This window comes from Lottia gigantea (assembly GCF_000327385.1).
Source record: "Lottia gigantea unplaced genomic scaffold LOTGIsca_12, whole genome shotgun sequence".
Taxonomy (NCBI): domain Eukaryota; kingdom Metazoa; phylum Mollusca; class Gastropoda; family Lottiidae; genus Lottia; species Lottia gigantea.
Window position 1 is genome coordinate 1046907 of NW_008707225.1, and position 18587 is coordinate 1065493.

At 33.7% G+C, this 18587-nt stretch overlaps 3 protein-coding genes across 3 annotated transcripts; 1 reads left to right on the forward strand and 2 right to left on the reverse strand.

Moving 5' to 3' along the window:
• Positions 1-1149: 1149 nt before the first annotated feature.
• Positions 1150-7926, reverse strand: LOTGIDRAFT_111029 (hypothetical protein; the record flags this gene model as incomplete). Its single annotated transcript, XM_009048046.1, has 6 exons — positions 1150-1491; positions 1764-2180; positions 3285-3449; positions 3648-3768; positions 4609-4823; positions 7792-7926. The coding sequence occupies 6 exons, from the start codon at positions 7924-7926 to the stop codon at positions 1150-1152; spliced, it is 1395 nt and encodes a 464-aa protein (XP_009046294.1).
• Positions 7927-14680: 6754 nt separating this feature from the next.
• Positions 14681-15724, reverse strand: LOTGIDRAFT_156773 (hypothetical protein; the record flags this gene model as incomplete). Its single annotated transcript, XM_009048047.1, has 1 exon — positions 14681-15724. The coding sequence occupies one exon, from the start codon at positions 15722-15724 to the stop codon at positions 14681-14683; it is 1044 nt and encodes a 347-aa protein (XP_009046295.1).
• A 978-nt stretch (positions 15725-16702) lies between these two features.
• LOTGIDRAFT_111103 (hypothetical protein) lies at positions 16703-17943 on the forward strand (the record flags this gene model as incomplete). The annotated part of the gene is made up of 3 exons (XM_009048048.1): positions 16703-16952; positions 17228-17616; positions 17839-17943. The coding sequence occupies 3 exons, from the start codon at positions 16703-16705 to the stop codon at positions 17941-17943; spliced, it is 744 nt and encodes a 247-aa protein (XP_009046296.1).
• Positions 17944-18587: the final 644 nt, after the last annotated feature.

The following is an 18587-nucleotide window of genomic DNA, read 5'->3' on the forward strand; positions in this document are numbered from 1 at the left end:
CAGGGGTTGAAAAGAAACCCACGCTGGGAACCAGGAATATACAGTATCATAGCTAGGAATTTAAAAATTCAATAAAAGTCTGTCAAATAGCTTTAAAATGTATATATAAACGAATTTCGTATGGTTCACATCATATAGCGATTGTAGAAATGTTTTGGACTGTGAAATTTAGCGTCCAAAATGCCCGTAAACCACAGTCACCGATATTAAATATGGCGGATATTTTCCTTCGCTAGGGATATTAAAATGCTTATTTTAGTGTGCTAACAATGTGAAATATGCACAATATATATATTTTTTTAAACCTAAAAGTGTGATTTTTTGAAATATTAAAAAAAAATTGAATGAAATCCCCTAAATAAAAAAAACGTGGCAAAATTTAAATACCACTTTTTTTCTCCATAGGCTAACATGGTGACATTGGCCTACTTTAACAAGTTACCACGCCGTGGTACATAGCTGTAAGGGTACTTATGACTATTTACCACGCTTACCACGCCAGTGGTAAATAGCCACTGCCTTAAAAAACCTATTTATCAAAATTTATATTAGTTAAACTATAATTCTCATCAATATACATAAGTCTATATTTGTATTTCAATTATGACGTATTTCGACTGCCATTCATCGAAAATGGATCTCCTAAATTACATAATTATAAACCGGACGAACAATCGAACAGAGAGTGACGACACCATACGTCCATATCATAAGTCGGGCGTGTAACAATATGGTAATAATATTTGATTAATTGGTGTTTGTAATTAATTATCATGTATTCTTAATCATAACATTATATAATAAGAGGTTTAACCAATCATAAATGTCCATATATGTACAGTCTGGATGAACAAGACTTTTTGACCTTTCTTGATCGGTCACTCATTGGAATTCTGCTGGTAATTCTCTTCTAATTTAGCTAATTATGATTTAATTATGGACACATGAGATAAACTGGTATTCTCCAAGTCAACACCTTTACTTTCTATTCATATAGGTATTAGCATTTTCATTTTCATAAATAAAAAAAAGGGAACCCATCTTTAACATCAAATACATCTTCACCTCTCTAAGCATTTCTTGGAAGATATTTTTGGACAATAATATAATATACTAAATACTTGGACAAAAACAGCTCTCAAAGCTTATTCATTTTATTTCTAATTTTGTGAAGCTGACAGGCAGTTTATCTTTAGGATAAGGCGATGGTAACAAATCTATATCAGGATTTTTATTGTGTAATTTCCAATTACACCTTCTCGCCATTTCTACTAAGAAGATTTTGACTGTTAATTTAGCGAATTGTTCACCAGGACATGATCGAGCTCCAAGACCAAATGGTATATAATGAAATCGAAGGTCGGCACTTTTAAGTCTTTCACCATTCCAACGTTCAGGATTAAACTTATGTGGATTCTCAAACATCGGTGAAATATTATGAGTCTCACGGATACTATAGATCACTGTCCAATCCTTTGGTATTTGATAGCCCTACAATCAAAGGTTTCATAAACAATGATTAAATATGGCAGTCCAATGACAGACAATATTAATACATGTATATATATTTTTTCCATTATTGATTTTAGACTAAATAGACTGTATAACTTATATTATGACCAACCTAGTTCTGAAAATTGTGATGTTTCAGATGGTAATTGTTTATTCTGTGCTCAAAATTTAGCTTTTTCAGTTTCATTTACATTATAGCTTTCAAACCATTCTGAAGCATCCAAAAGATATTTGGAAATTTGTGAACCTACCCCTACTTCAAATGTCTTCAGTGCCTTTCGAAATGCTCCACCTACAGGAGGCTTCACTAGTAAAATCTCTTTGAAGACATTATCTATATATGGTAATTTGTTGATCTGTTCAAACGTTAAATTAGCCGTTGGATCCAATATTTCATTTTCTAAGAGTTCTTCTCGAATTTTCTCCAAAACTTCTGGACTTTGTCCAAGATGTAACAGTAGTGAACAACACACACTGGCTGTAGTATGATGACCAGCAAACATAAGTTCGAGTAGCAAATCAACCATATCATCATCAGTTAAAGAATCAGCATCCCTTAAATTCCTCAGAACATCAAGAACACAATTTACATCAGAAGAACTGTTATTATTGGATTGTGCTATTAATTCTTTGATAGCAACAATGATCTTGTCTTTAGCATGCACCGCCTGAAATATGTAACAAAAATTATTCGATTGTCGTCCAAAAGCTCAAAGATAAAAAAAAACGACTACAAGGAGCTGAGCAATACTTTCTCATACTACAGTAATTGAGCAAAGATAAGTGGGGTTCTCTTTTTAAAAGATGCTCTAGTCTAGCAAACATCAAGAAACTTCAAACACAAAATTTTCTATCTTTTTTAAAGACGCTTTATATCACGTCAAGGTTCTTTACAAAGATATTCAAATAGTTTAAATTCATTGCAATCTATACCTAACAGATAAAGAAACGTCGCATTTTTGAATTATTAGGACATAATCGTGCATGAACAAAATTGTTATTTTGCCTTGTAAATATGATTTTATGTCTTTAAAAAGGCCACTTTATGATATTCAACTGATAATATCGGTTGCGTTAGGCGTAAGAGTTGTGAACCTTGGGACCTATGAGACACCTGTTGCATGTGATTCAAAGGTTCTGTATAAAATCACCTGACACCTACAGTGGCTTCGGTCGTCTAAGCTTCCAAAAACGTGAACAAGTGATCGGACGACCAAATGCCGGGTGTGTATTGCCAATGCTTTTAACCATTGAAAGACTTCGGATTCGTTACAGCACCACCTATACAGCACTAATGGCAGTCCACACATTCCACGATATAACACGTGTGGGATGGCATCTAAAGATGCCTAAACCAGATCTGGCAGCGTCAAAGAAATTCAGCAAAACTAATTGCAGCTTCCCGTTGGGCACAGATTCCAATGGCGTGGATAAATCGCTTGTGTACAGTAGATGCCTGGTCGTTATTAACGCACAAGATAGACACACCATCTGAGAAGATCACGTGATCAGAGCATCCACACTGAATTGCAATAACACAGAAGACACTCGGATAATCCTTTAGGGCCAAAGGTGGTTGTTGTTTGACAATTATCTTTTGTATTATTGATATTTGAATAAATAGTTTAATTGACAAAAAAAATCAATTGGAATTGGACACAAGTTACGAAAACTTAGTTAAGCCCTCTCCAAAAAAGAATTACATACATTTATAGATTTATAAATTCACTCTTTCTGAAGTTTGCGACGTTTCAGTATACATGCAGTCTTACCTGTTTAAAAGCCAATCCAGGGCATTTAATTGGAATACTAAACGCGTTATCTATCATGGTTTCAAAATAGGGTAAAATCTGTATAGATTGTGTATCATTAATGTCAACACCAACAATGACTTCATTTGTTAACCTGTATGTCATCTGTCGGCATATAAAGGACCCCTGTAATAAAATAGTGAAATTCTATAGCTTACTATCCAGAATTGAATATCTCAAAGGGGATCGGACTTAACTCACAAAAAAATTTATATTAGATGTCTGGCCCTACCTTTGACGAAATATATCATGACTTATAACTGGATAAGGTCCATATTTGTTGGGCAATTAAGCAGTAGATCTAACTTGAAACATCAAACGTACAAAAACTTGGTCTTGGTTACACCAATTTTCAATACATTCACGTATAACTTTTTGAAATTCTGGTACCATATATGACAAATTCTCAGGTCCAAGGACTTTACTTATGGTCACCTTTCGCGTTCTGAAAGAGTGTAAAATATTGCAACTTAATATATTATTTAAAGTATGACAAAGTGTGTCGATATCCCCTTTTTGCGATGGCCGTATCTAGTGCTGGTGGTCCTTGTCCGTAAAAGAGCAGTCTTCTAATATTTATACTCTCGACTGTATACGTCAATCGACAGGAATGTTAATCTGTTAATCTTTTAATATTGGTACTTAAAAAAAATAACCATTGAACTAGTACTCTTTTGAATAACTTTGAATATGAATGACCATTATATAATAGCCACGAGTTCTAATTCATGGGCTATTAATTTCTATACCAATTTCATGATCCAAAGCGCCGTAGGCAATGACATATTAACCTACAAAATCTGAATACGGGAGGATCTCAGTTTTGTTACAAAAGAGAGATAGTTTTAGTGGAATTGCAAGAACCACAGACGTCTGATTGGAAATTGGAATGGTGCAAATTGATGCTTTATTGTGTCCAAGATAAGTGAACATCCCTTTATGCAAAATAGAATATTCTTGTTTCGTCAGTGAATTTGCTAATATTAATGTACACGCGGCTAGTCATTTTTGGAACATTAACCTTGTTACAATAAAGCCGTCCAAATAAGGATTGTTTATCCGAAACACGAGTTGGTATCAAGAGATAAGCTCTGGTCAATTAGACACGAGTGGAGAGAATTTGTCACAAATTTGATCCTGCTCTTTTACATAATTCATTAACCTATAGTCCAGTTTTGGAAAGTTAGCCGTGTTACTGATAATTGTTTATCGACAGCATAGAATATATGACCGCAAATAAATCGGTATTAATGCCAATTTCATGAGCATATGCCTTATTACAAACCTGTGATCATCGCCGGTCTGGGCTGATAAAGATCGATCTCTAACAAACAGTTTTCTCAATGTTGTTGGCCATGAAGTTTGAACCAAGACGTTTTCCCCGATAAGTATTTTCTTTACATTTTCTGCTGCCATTACTCTGATACTTGGTTTACCCATGATATGAGTTTTATAAATTTTACCATATTTTACCATCTTTTCAGTGTAGAACTTGCAGCCCTATAATAATAGTGCAATAGTCATGTCAGTGATTGAAACTTAGATAAAGATTTCTTCTGTAACATCAAGTATAACTCTCGTGTCCCCTTGGAACATTTTTATACGTACACGCGGTCCGACGTGGAAATGTGGATGAATGTATATTGCCATGGTTCTGTTCGTCCGTCCGTGGCCCGATGCATCTAAGCACGATAAAGGCTTCAGTTTTTAAATGATTTTGATGAAACTTGGTATGCACATATATTGATGTCGAGTTTGAAATTGGAAATAATCGGATGAACGTTTAAGAGTCATATTGCCCTTGATTTAGTAAAAACGTGTCAAATTTGGCTTGTAGTCATGATACAGGATGCAGTTTTAGAGTTATTGCCCTTGCGTGAACGTCCGGGAGGGTTGGGGCTAAATAGATACTCCACTGGTCAAAGTACTACTATTACGTCTGATTGGATTGCACGCCAGTGAATACGATACAGCCAATCAGAGCCCCCGATTTCATGCGTAATTGTTTTAAAAGTCTTTCTGTCGAGGGCTCAGAATCGTTGCAGCCTACGCATTGGCTAGCGAACAATGAAATCGAATTAGTTGCATTCACAAACATTTCCGTGAAACAAGAAAGTGGGCTATTGCAGTCAAGGTACAAGAAGAAGGCGTATATATACTTTGACTATTGTGAAGATATGGAATGCATGATGATGGCATAAACTTCCACACCTTCCTGAGCTTAGTCTACAATAGTTGCAGCAACCATTCAACATTCACGAACCTTAGATATAGGCGACGATGTGCATAAATATATTTTGGATCTTTTTTGCAAAACCGGAAGTGCCACAGTTCAATATGTGCAAGAATAGATAATCGGCTCTAGAAGTCGTATTTTTCGGTCGATTTTCTTTGGGTTTGCATTTTTGGAATCTACTGGCAAAATCTGAAAGAATAGCAGTTTAAAAATTTCAAAATTCGAAAATTTGTCGCAGACATTCTTTTTGCCAAATTTTGCATTTTTTTCATTTTTTTTTTGCTTTTTGTCTGATTAATCTGAAAAAAATTGAGCAAAGACAGTTTAAGAAAGTAAACAAAATGGTACAGTAAAAATTTCAATTTCACTTCCGGTTTAAACAGGAAATCGATGTTCACTTCCGGTTGAATATCTTCCGGTGTAATTTGTATAGGACAAAAAAATTTATGCTGATAGATAGACAAAGTTATGACAAAAAAACGAAGAAAAAAAAATCCGGAACAGACGTGAAACTTTGGCCGCCATTTTGATTTCCCTGAAACTCTTCGATTTTTATTCAGCCAATTTGGCTGAACCGAATTTCAAAATTTTGGTGTCAAATGAAAGAACATAAAAATTAAGAGAGATCGCAGGAAGCCGATTTTTGAATTTCGATTTTGCTTTTTTGCAATGTGCGATTGAATTTTTTCAATATTGATGGCGTATATCTCGTGACCTTGACCTTTGATGACCTTGACCTTTATAGGGTCAAAGGTCATTTACCTTGGCTATCATTTGATACTTTGACCTTTGACCCCCGACATGTACTTCCGGTTTTATAGCTATCCGTAAAAAGCCAAATTCGCAACTTTGGACTGCTCTAGCACGTGACCTAATTAACCTAGAGGGTTAATTTTTTCGGTTTCCTAATGTGCTTCTCATGCACTTTACATAGATATAGAACAATTGCTTTTTTAAAGCAAGATTGAAATTGGTGATTTTTTCAAATTTGAGTTTTGTTTTACCATATTTGTGTCTTTTTGATCTTGGTGTATGTATATCTTATGACCTTTTTTATGGAGAACCTTGATATTTGGAATACAATTAGACACTTTGAATATGAATTCACCTATGACAAAAAAATTGTGGTGGGCGTGGCACATCCGGGTTGAATTACTAATTGTTTACATTTTGGGGCTGGGGCATAACTCGCATAGGATGCGTTTGTTCAAAAAGAGACTTTGCACACAATTACCTCATCCTTTTTGCCAGTTTGTGTTAATAGCTCAGATGTTTCAGCTGTATAGTTTCAAAAAAGGAACGGGTTTTAACATTTGGATATTTTCATTTTTCGATTTTGACCTTTGTTGACTTTTGTTGACCTATATCTTTTGACCTCTATTATGTAGGAACTTGGCATTTGAAACACAACGTAGCATTTTGAATATTAATTAACCTCTCAAAAAAAAATTGAGGTGGGCGTGGCACTTCCGGGTTAAATTACTCATTATTGACATTTTTGGCCAGGGGCATAACTCGCAAAGTATACATTTGTTCAAAATGGAACTTTGCACACAATTACATCATATTTTGAGCCACTTTGTCTTAGAAGTTCGGTTGTTTCCGCTTCTTAGTTCAAAAAAAGGAACCGGTTTTGGAAATTGAAAATTTTCAATTTTTTGACCTTGACCTTTATTGACCTTGACCTTTGTAGGATCAAACGTCATTGGCATTGGCTATCTATTTGTACTTTCATATTTGCTGTCCTATGTCAACTTCCGGTTTTATAGTCGTGTGCAATTAGAAATTTTGATGACGTATATCTCTTGATCTTGACCTTTTTAGACTTTCTCTTTTACAAGATTAAATGTCATTGACCTTGGCTATCTGCTGATACTTTCATTTGTGAGGTCTGACGTCTACTTCCGGTATTAGAATCTTTTAAAAAATGAAAATTTCTCCACTTTAGACTGTTCTTGCGCATGATCTAATTATCGTGGAAGGATGATTTTTTCGGGGTCTTTTGCAATTTGCTACATTTGCAAAGTCCCACTCTGTGCCACGAGTGGCTCTAGTATATAATTGTTTTAATTCTGAAAAGTGATACATAAAGTCGACACAAAATAAATATTTAGCGACTATGGCTATCAAAGGTATTTGTATGGATTTTCATATCGACCTCGCTTGTTATTGTCAGGATTTGGATGGAGGTGTCGGTTTTTTCCATTATTGTGCTGTTTGCATTAAACTTACCTTTATTACAAAATGTACAGTTTCACCAAGGAGAGGCCAACCCATATTACCAGGTGGTAACGGCTTATCACTAGTAGGATCAGCTTGTCTGTCATAATATATGCCCCATAAATACTTCAGGGATAGTGCAAACATGTACATCACCAATAGTATTACAACCAGTTTTATTAGATAAACTGTACATACTGTGCCAAATATACTGAAATGCAATAAAAACCTTAGTAATTTTCTGGTCCGTGGTAGACCCGATCCCATTGAATCCAATAATACTTGACCCCCCTCTCTATTTTCTAGCTCATTAAGTATAATATATTCTAATCCTTATATATAGATGTTTATCTTTTCAGAACCTATTCATACTCTTTTCTTTTAGAACTGGTAACAAGAAAACTTTCATATTATAGACTTGTGTTTATTGTAGATTACTCGTGGTTGTTTTTTTAACTTAATACTAACTATGCTAACTTCACCTTATCTTGTATTGAACATTTATCTCTTTATTCGTGACCTTGACCAGTGCTTTACATAGAAGTTTTTAGGAACTTCTTCACTCTTAACACAAAACACAATAGTTAATGGTTAAAGGAAAATTGACTGAAATGGATGAATGCAGGTTGCAAATAGTAAATAGTCTTCAAAAGTATTAGAAATCGCACAATTTCTTCAAAAATATTTCTTTAATTCTTTTCTATATTGTGGCAGTGTCTCAAAAAAAAGATAACTTTCAAACACAGATATTTCTGGACACACATGGATTTGAAGACACAAATTTCGACTTCATTGGCACTCAACTTTCGTATTCCGCTGTTTTAAATTTAGAATGAGAAAGAACAAAGGAACTATATACAGTTGTATTTTTATTCAGATTGAGTCATTGAATTAGCCAATTAAGAGGTGCAGACCATAAAACCTGTGTGAAGTCAAGAATATGGATCTAGAGGATAGTCTTCAAATAGGTTTCATATAGTAGTACAATCCACATCGCTTCCAGATGAATTCCCATATAAACTCAGGGAAATAGCTGGTGTAATAATAAGTGTAAATGGTTCAAGGCAACGACGACCTGAATTCAGTGACCTATATAAAGTTGGCCTTATATTGAACCCGTGTTTTGTTTAATATGTAAAGTCACATATACATATACGCTTCTGTACGTTTACAAGGCAAGATAATATTCGCCCACTGTAGCTTTATTTTCGGATAGAAATATTTGGCAGTACAATAACAATTACCAGTAGGTCTATTCAACTTTCATTCACTTATTTTGAAATTGTTGGGGTGATACTGTATAACGTTACTCAGGTAAATAATCTGACAAGAATCATGCATTTTAGTGTTAATGAGCTAAATATTGAACGCGTTTTCAAGAACAAGAGCAATAACTCATACTAAATACTTTTTGATTTTTCGGATTATCAATAGGGTTCATCCTTGAGTGATAATGAACACCACACCAAGTTTCGTCAAAATCCACGAAGAATTCTGATTTCTGAATTGTTTATGAGCTAAAAATTGAACGCGTTTTCAAGAACAAGTGCAATAACTCACACTTAATATTTTTTTATTTTTCTGATTTTCAATAGGGTTCATCATTGGGTGATTACAAACACTCCAAACAAGTTTCGTCAAAATCTGTAAAGAAATTGTGCCTTCTGAAGCGTCTGCGATCTGAAAATTGCGGACAATAACTCATACTAAATACATTTCGATTTTTCTGATTTCCAATAGTGTTCATTCTTGGGTGATTACAAACACTCATACCAAGTTTCGTCAAAATCAGTCTGGAATTGTGCCTTCTTTAGTGTTTACGAGCAATTGTGGACGGACATGGGTGACGACAATAGGCCCATTCGTCCCCCATTTCATGTGGGTGTATATAATAAAAGTACGCGTGCCACTGGTATTTTTTAAATATATATTAATATCGGTCAGGTCGTGCTAGGGTGATACTGACCTAGTTATCTAAGGTCATGAGGTCAAGTTGGCTTATCTAGAGGGAAAGTAGTTAAAGGGTCATTCTGAAGTTGTCTAAAAAGTTAGTAGTCCGACAAATCTACCATCAGTTTCTTGGACGTGATCTATAACGACACGTTTATCCCAATCGTATATCACATCCGCGTAACGGGTAAGGCCAGTTAAGTCCGGTTAGCAAGTAAGATTTTCTATATAACGAAAAGACCAAAATCAGAGAACACTGTCTCCATTTACTCAGAATATCTAACTGTTCATGACAAAACTATTTAAATGGTTTGCGCATACTTTTTAATATCGCTCTGTTTTGATTGGTGATAGGCCTATAAATAACCTTTTATAAATGTACGCATACCATAAGGAGAGATCCCTGAAACTTATGTCATGATGACAAACATAAATGTAGAATGACATTGGTAAGAACAAGGCCCTTGCGATGTCCACCCATCTCATTGTCAAGCTACTCGTATCTGGGCATAATATATGCCAACCTTGATTATGGCCACCTTACTTTGATTGATTGATTGGATTGTACGCTAGCGAATACAGCCAACAAGAGCCCTTGTGTCACTATTGCAGTCAAGGTGTTAGACGCAGTTCGTAATAGCTTGACACAGTGAAAATGATACCAACCATGTACAGCAGTATTCAAGATCTTTAAAGATCTTAGTAGAAAATAAATCAAATAAAATGCTTTGAACTCCAACATGACATCTCAATAATTTGTCATCTGATTCTTGGTCAATAGGCTAAAGCATAGAAATTATAGCCGAACTTTGTAAAGAAACCCCATTTTGTTATCTAAGGGAAATAATTCTTAAGAAGATTATACGATTTGTTTTCATTCAAACACGTCGATCAACGCCAGTATTTTATAACGCCTATATTTTGTAAGTGTGGATATATAAAGTAGAATGATAACAATGGTGGTAACAAGATAAGAGAGAACTGTATGCTTACCGAAAGGCTAAGTGGAGATATAGCTCGTAAACAATTCAGAAAGCAGAATTCTTCATGGATTTTGACGAAACTGGGTGTGAGTGTTCATTATCACTCAAGGATGAACCATAGAAGGCCCAATTCTTGACAGATTTTGACGAAACTATATTATACAGTATCGCTCCAAAAACTTCAAAACAAGTGTAAGTCTGAAGGTTGAATTTTTCATACTGTCAATTGTTACTGTACTGCCACTTTTAAAAATTCAAAACATTTTTTATTAAATCTCCTCCTATGCAAGAAGCAAATCAATAGACCATTTAACAAACTATTTTAAAAATATTATCGATTTGTTATACAGTGTCCCTACTGATCTTTTTCAGTCTAAATAAATTTCTAATAAATTCATGACTTTTTTTTATTTTCAAAACGTTTTGAAAATTTAGAATTTACCTTTGATATATAATAAAATAATGATCTAAGTGGATGTGGCGCTGTTTGTATATATACGTTACAATATATTTTGTACATAATAAAAAGTTTGTATTTGGAGAGGGAATATATAGGCAAAAGCCTGTTCCCCAATCCTTTTCATATAATATAATTGTGAATGAAATATTGTTTAAAAAAATGTTTCCTTCTTCAGCCATATGCAGTGTTCAAGTGCGGTGTTCTGATATAATGTCTCACTTTTATCATAATAATCATATAGTACCTTATAGACTTATATTTGTGATAAATATCTTACCTTTCTATATATTGAACTAAGATACCAATATTCTTGTACCATTCAAACATATTTATTCAAATAAGGTAGGCAGATTTATTCCACAAGAAAAACCTCAAAATTGTATTCAGTTCGCGAGAATACTAGATGTTCCACTTGTTCCTGTTTCTCAAATAATTGATCGTAGTTATTCAATTCTTGTGCAACATGATCCAATGAAAAGCCGGCAGTTCAGGTCATGACCCAGTCTGACCTAAATATACTTACCTATATATATTTTATATTTATTTCTAAAATTTTAAATGATAAGGGCACATTAATATTTATAGCTTACAGCATCATTCATGATCCAGTAAAAAGTAAACCTCTATAGTGACGCCGGGTTGACAAATCCAGTCGCAGAGTGACATCAGGTTTTCAAGTTGCATGGAAGATGCCTTGTCTCTCTTTATTGTGTGGGATTACAGGGGCCTACTCTTGAAAAGATATGTAATTGTAATTAAGTTCGTCATTTACCTGCTGAAAGAACGTTAATCCAACTGTCCATGACATTTTAGACTATGGAAAATATATATAGGCCTACAAAATATAGCTGTTTCGTTGATACAAGTTCATCTCATGTCTACCAACCTGATATATTCGAATGTTAAAGTGATTGTAAAGATTGTAAACAAATTGTGTATCGGAGACATTGTAAGCATCGTTTTGGACCATTTCCATTTGCAATCAAACTCTGTGGTTCCTGCAATTCCGCAAAACTAAGCGTTAAATAGTGTCACTAACACTATTATCAAAAGAAGCTTTTGTGATGAAATCATAAAACGCTTAGTTTTGAGCCACAGACGTTTGATTGAAAATTTGAATTGCAGCATATCCTAAGCACAACATATTACCAGTTTAAGCACATCAATGAAATGAGTGTCCCCGATACACATAAAGAATTTGGAAAACATCTTTACAACCCCTATAGATCTCACAAGGTTAAAAATAATAAAACTCTTTAAATTTGGCATATATAAATGTTATCCTGGATTATAATTAAAATAACTATAGCCGGTGTAATTTCTTGCAGGCTAGCAGCTACAGAGGAGCAATCCCCCGAAAGGCGTTAAAAACATATCCCTATCAAAACTACATGACTCAAACTAATAATATGTCTGAACTGCATCGTGTGGTGTTCAGGAAACTGTTATTATATCCAGCGTCATCTCAAACAGTTGCGTTATCAGGCCACTACGCATAGTCTTTTAGTAGTTGTGTCAAAGATACGCAGTGGTGTACAGCGGCTTCCGCTCCCCCCACTCACATGTTTTGCGGCTTAGTTGCTGCATTTTGAATCAGTGAATCATATTTAAACAGTGGTGTTACTACTACATTTTTGTGTTATTTTCCATAGTGAAAGAATGACCCCTCACCTGATGTTTAATAGGAACTTCACTGAATCTAAATGATGTAAAATTATATAATCTAATATACATTAAGCCTATATATCTAGAATTTCTATATATTCCATAACATTTTTCAGGGTGGCTATATAAAAAAAAAGCTAATTAAAAAACAAAGTTTGGTCAATTTCACTTTAACTGGTCCTACATTAAAGGTATTCTAATTTTTCATCCTCATAGCCGACACTGATGGCTGCCATTCAAAAATTGGTATCATTGAACTAGCATGCACACATGTTGAAATAGGTAAGTTGCCTTGATATTGTATGTTTAACATGCTATTTTGTTCGGGGAAGTACTTGTACAATCATTATTTGATGACTTCATATTTTTCAGGGTTGCACAACGACATCTTGGAAGTATATCTATGAGAATTTTGAAAGATATCAGTTTACCAACAGCTGATATACTACCCAAACTTTGGGACACCCGATATATACATGTATGTTTCAATGCTTGTGGGTCCTATATTCAGAAAACCTAATACAGATATGTCACAGATAGCATTCAAGGCAATTCCAGGAACCAAAGACGAAAGTGTCCAAGACAACCATACAACGACAGGAAAACTATTTTGAGACAGGTTTGTATCAATTTTTATTGGTTTAATCATACAAATATATACAGGCATGTTGAAAGTAATATGAACAAACAGTTCAATACCTTTATCAATACTTGTAATGCAAAATTTATCATAGTATGAAATTACCATGTAGTAAGCCCATATGGATATCAAAACAGTAAAGTTTTCATTAAATATTTGACTGTTACCAAAAATTAATATCTGATCGACACATCAGCATATCACAATAGGTTTGCTCTTGGTTTGTACTGTGGAAATGTGCATTACAGTTTAGAACTCATGATATAATATTTTTCACCAGATATTACTTCACTATAATAACAGTCTGTTACAAAGCAAAGAAAAACGACCAAACCCAAGACGCAGTCATCCGTTGCAGTCATCCGTTGCATCACCGTTCTATTCAGAGAGAGAATCAGCCTACACAGACATATTTGCAACATTTTTAAACTAATAACTAACCAATTGAATGTAGACCATATTTAACTTATGTTACTTAATAAATGTATACATGTTAATATATTCACAGCTGATAGAACTTAATTTTTCCATTCTTTGTTGTTCCAAAACAACTTACATCTGATTTTATAAGTAGGTAAAAGTAGTTCTAACAGCAGTAAAAGCAAATATCGAGATGTTTGCATCCTACTGATTATGAAGGTTTTTCCTATCTTAATCAATATATTACACGTCACAAATGACTTATACTAACCAATTTAAAAGTTAGATCATCGCTTCTCAGACCAAATGTATGGCCTGACCCTGAAAAAGAAAACAGAATACATATTATTATAAGTTAAAACACAAAATGCCTAAAAGAATTTAAATCTTACATACTTTTGAATTGCTTTAAGAGGGATATTCAATACTTTATCCCTTGCCAAATTATTGATTTGACAATATTTTGTAGAGAAATATGTCCAAGATATTTTTTCAAGGCCAAAGGAAAATGTTTTGAAAAAGATACAGACATTTGATACTGTATACTTCACCGTATTTATTATTGTAACTTTCAAAATTTTTTTGGAATGTTGAAGCTGTAAAGGAAACAAAATTGTTTAGTACAAGATACAAACTGATAAAAAAAAAAAAAACATAAGTTACAAACAAGACAATATATATACAAATAACGTCTCAATCGATAAGTCAATCCACATTCCAAAATTTTCTGTTTATAGCACTATTTATTCACACAGAGCAGAATTTTCTGCTATAAGTGAGTAATTATTTATTTGGCCTGGATAACTGAACATAAGAATGATCAGTTGAGACAAATTTGGAACATGATTTAAGATTACATTGAGCACAAAATTCTAACGACACTTCTTGACCAGAAACATGTAAACAAATTCCACCAGATGGTTCTATGTTCTGATGTTCACTAGAACTGTTATGAACAGATAAAGAGTTATCTTCTCCTTCACAGTTTTCCATGGCATGGTTACTGCTTACTGAACGAGTGAATCTTCTACTTTTACATGGCAAGTCTATTAAATCTGATTCACTTTCATTTGAACTTTTCCGTTTCAAAACACCTTTCAGAACAACATCTTTGGAATTATTATTCTTATCTCCAGTATTTATGATGGTTTTCATCCTGTCTTCATTGGAGACCAATAAATTTTCATCAATGGGGTATTTAAATTTAACACCAGGTGTTTTCTTAATATTTTGAATCAATGATGATAGTGTTGATTGGTTAGCTAACACATTGCTTAAATATTTCACCTCTGTTTTTAGTTTGCTGATTTCACCATCCTTCAACAACTCAGCAGTCTTTAAGCTTTTATTTTCCACAGATAGTTTTTTGACAGTTTTTTCCAAATGAGCAAGATATTGTTTTTTCTTCAGTCTATTTTCCCTGGCTGCAATGGCATTCTTGGACATAGAAGGATCATATCGACCAGTGATATTTTGTATTTGCTCAACTGAGTGTATTTGTTGTTGCTGTCGATTTAAAAGTTCAAGGTCGCTTACCACTCGACCATCTTTGTTTCTATTTAAAGTTCCATTATTTTGGCTCAAATACTCGCTCAATTCCAATGACTCGTCATCCAGAAACCTGTCCGCGAAACTAACATCATCTTTATAATACTCATCATTGTCAGATATAAAATCTTTCAGAAATTCTATGTCATCTATCGGAGACGAACGCTCAGAGGAATCTAAAGCTACTTTGATCAGGTTTACAGGGGGTGAAATAATGGCGGCGGTGTCCATATCCACCAAAATTGTCTCAATATTTTCTACATCAATAGCCTCATCCATACTTACAATGGATTAAATAAATGAGAGTTCAAAAATCGAGTGATTGTTCTAGGAGCTGAATATAACCTACCAATTAAATCACAAATGAATTCACTCAATGTGGTGCGCTACACGCACCTTGTACAAAACGTATGAATAGCGTTCAAGTCACGTGACTGCGTTAATCGCGTTAAAGGTGAAGGGTTTCAATATTGGGACAAATCGACACATTTGTCCAAAATCACCCATTTCTATGTGGTTTTCGTTATTAAAATTGTAGATAGTAGGCCTACGTCAAAATATTCTATAAACGGTTTTAAAGCCGTAACTTAACTAATTGTTTGAGATTGTCAAGTGCCAGTCGCAATTGTTTTCAAGGGCCCAAAGGGCCCATTTTCATTAAATTATCCAAGCCCAAGGAACATGTAAGAAAGAGATTAGAAAGGGAGTCAGCATAAAACATTTGTGGCCATTTCTATTACGGGCCAAGTTGTCTTTTTCGAAGACGAAAGGCGCTCAGACTATACAAAGGATATGGATATAGTATGCATATTTAAAAAATAATCCTCGCCCGCTAATTCTTATCCTTCACTGAAACAGAGAGTAAGTTTTGAACACCATGTTATGTTATAAGAACTGTTTACAACTCTCTGGTTTGGATCACCACAATTGTCAAACTTTTCGGGCTTAGTCCTGGTCGATTTGGCCATCAAACTACAGATAAAAAAAACACTATCTGAGTATCTAGCTAGAGTTGTACCAATTAGTATACAGTTGTACGGTTATAGAGTTATAGCCTATATAATTTATATATCATTATAATATTATATATTATTTATAACTCTATTACCATATAACTCTATGAGTGATTGTACCCCTTATAGTTGGAATCACAACCAGAATCAAACATTTCGGACTTAATCCTGGTCGATTTAGCAATCAAACTACAGACCAAAATAAAACCACTAGCTAGAGTTGTACCCCTTTGAAAGTACCGGTATGGCGGAAGTTTCGAAGAAAAGTTTTAAAACCAAAAAGAAAACTCCTGACAATTTGACATGTGAATTAGTGTTTGATGGTGGATTATTGTCAAATACTCGTGCTTCACTTGTCATTGAATTGATTAAATATTTTATGTTTGAGAGACATCAAATTCCTCAACCGTTTGAACATGTAAAACGAGACATGAAAATGAAAGAGGAAAAGATTGCAGCTGGGCCTCGCACTCAGCCTACTGATCTGCAACCAAGTGAACTCGACACTAATACATCCAAAGGAAATGGAAGAAAGAGAGTAAGCATAAAACTAGAAAAATAAGTTTGATTAATTCATTGATTTATTGATATTTTTCATTGCAAACTAAAGTAATTCCTTCGTCTTCTGCTGAGTTTAGTCTGTAAGCTTAAAGCACAAAACTGTCACACTTCCCATTTTATTATCATAAAAGATTCTAACAAAATGTAATTTTCTTCCAGGTTGTAAATGGCGGAAAGAGTGTCAGAACTTTGAGAAATATGATAACAGAGAGGAAAATCAAATCAATCATTGAAAACCTTGAAATGTTATTTGATAACTTGGAGAAAAGTTTTGTTTTGTGTCCAGAAATAAGCCAGATTGTGATTATTTTAGGTGGAACCATTGTTAGCCCTAAAGAAACATTTGTGATAAAGCTACCTCAATTAAGTCCTGATGCAGATAATTTAGTGTTTAAAACTTGCGTGAAAGCAATGTTTCGTCAAATAATAACTCAAGATTTATTATGTGATATGAAAGCCTTAACACCCACAAACATGTCTGTTCTTTTACATGCTCCAAGAGAATGTAACATGGAATGGTTTATTCCTAATCACACTTTTAAATTTCCCGTACGAGGAAGATTTTTTACTTATAATTGTACATGTAAACAACCAGTTGTGATGAATCATGATTTAACCCATGAGGGCAATCCCTTAGAAATATCTGGAATAGATTTTTTAGACTCAATAGATATTGATATGGCAGAAGTAATGTTAGAAGATATGTCTTTATCAGAGTTATTATCACAAAGAGTTTCATTAGGTCACTCCAGACGTTCTCTTCCAAATACTGCAGAAAAAATGGATAGTGAACTAGGAGAATCTAAACTTATTGATGAGGATGATCGTATTTGGTTTCAGTCACCAGTTAATGTGAAGGGTTTTAGAGATCCACTTAATATTCAAAACATGTCATTAATGTTTTGTATTAACATATGTATTTAGCTATTACAACAATTGGTTATAATTTGATTGTGAATCACTTAACTATTACTTATACATCATTCAAAAACAACATATTTCTGTGATAAATGATTTTAATTTAGCACCATTTGTTGTTTTTGATTTTTTAGAGGTTTGTTTATTTCAAAATTAGGAAATGCTATGTCATCTGTTCTAAAAAAGCTTAAAGCATAAACTTATACACACTTATAAGATATTTGAAGTCCAAGAAAATTACTTTAAGGACCATTCGAATAAATTGTTACTTCCCAATACAGATTCTTACATATTGCCAGTGGAATCTTATTAAGTGGTTATTTCACAATACACCAAAGTCATTCAGCTCTTTAATAAACATTCAAATATATCAATCGTATTTTAATTATAAAACAATGTTATTGCTGTACAGTACAATTAAATAACTTTACAATTAATATAAAAACATTATTTATTACAATTTTTTAAATGATTAACTTAATGATCTTTTTTATCTTGATAAAATCATTTCAGAAAGCAGCTTGAGGTTCCATCCAGTTTAAAAATAAACATACATTGGTCAGTCAAATTGAAATCAAACCATAATCACATTTACAATTAAAATCAAGATGAACAGATGTCGTAAATGAAACCAGATATTTATCTGCATT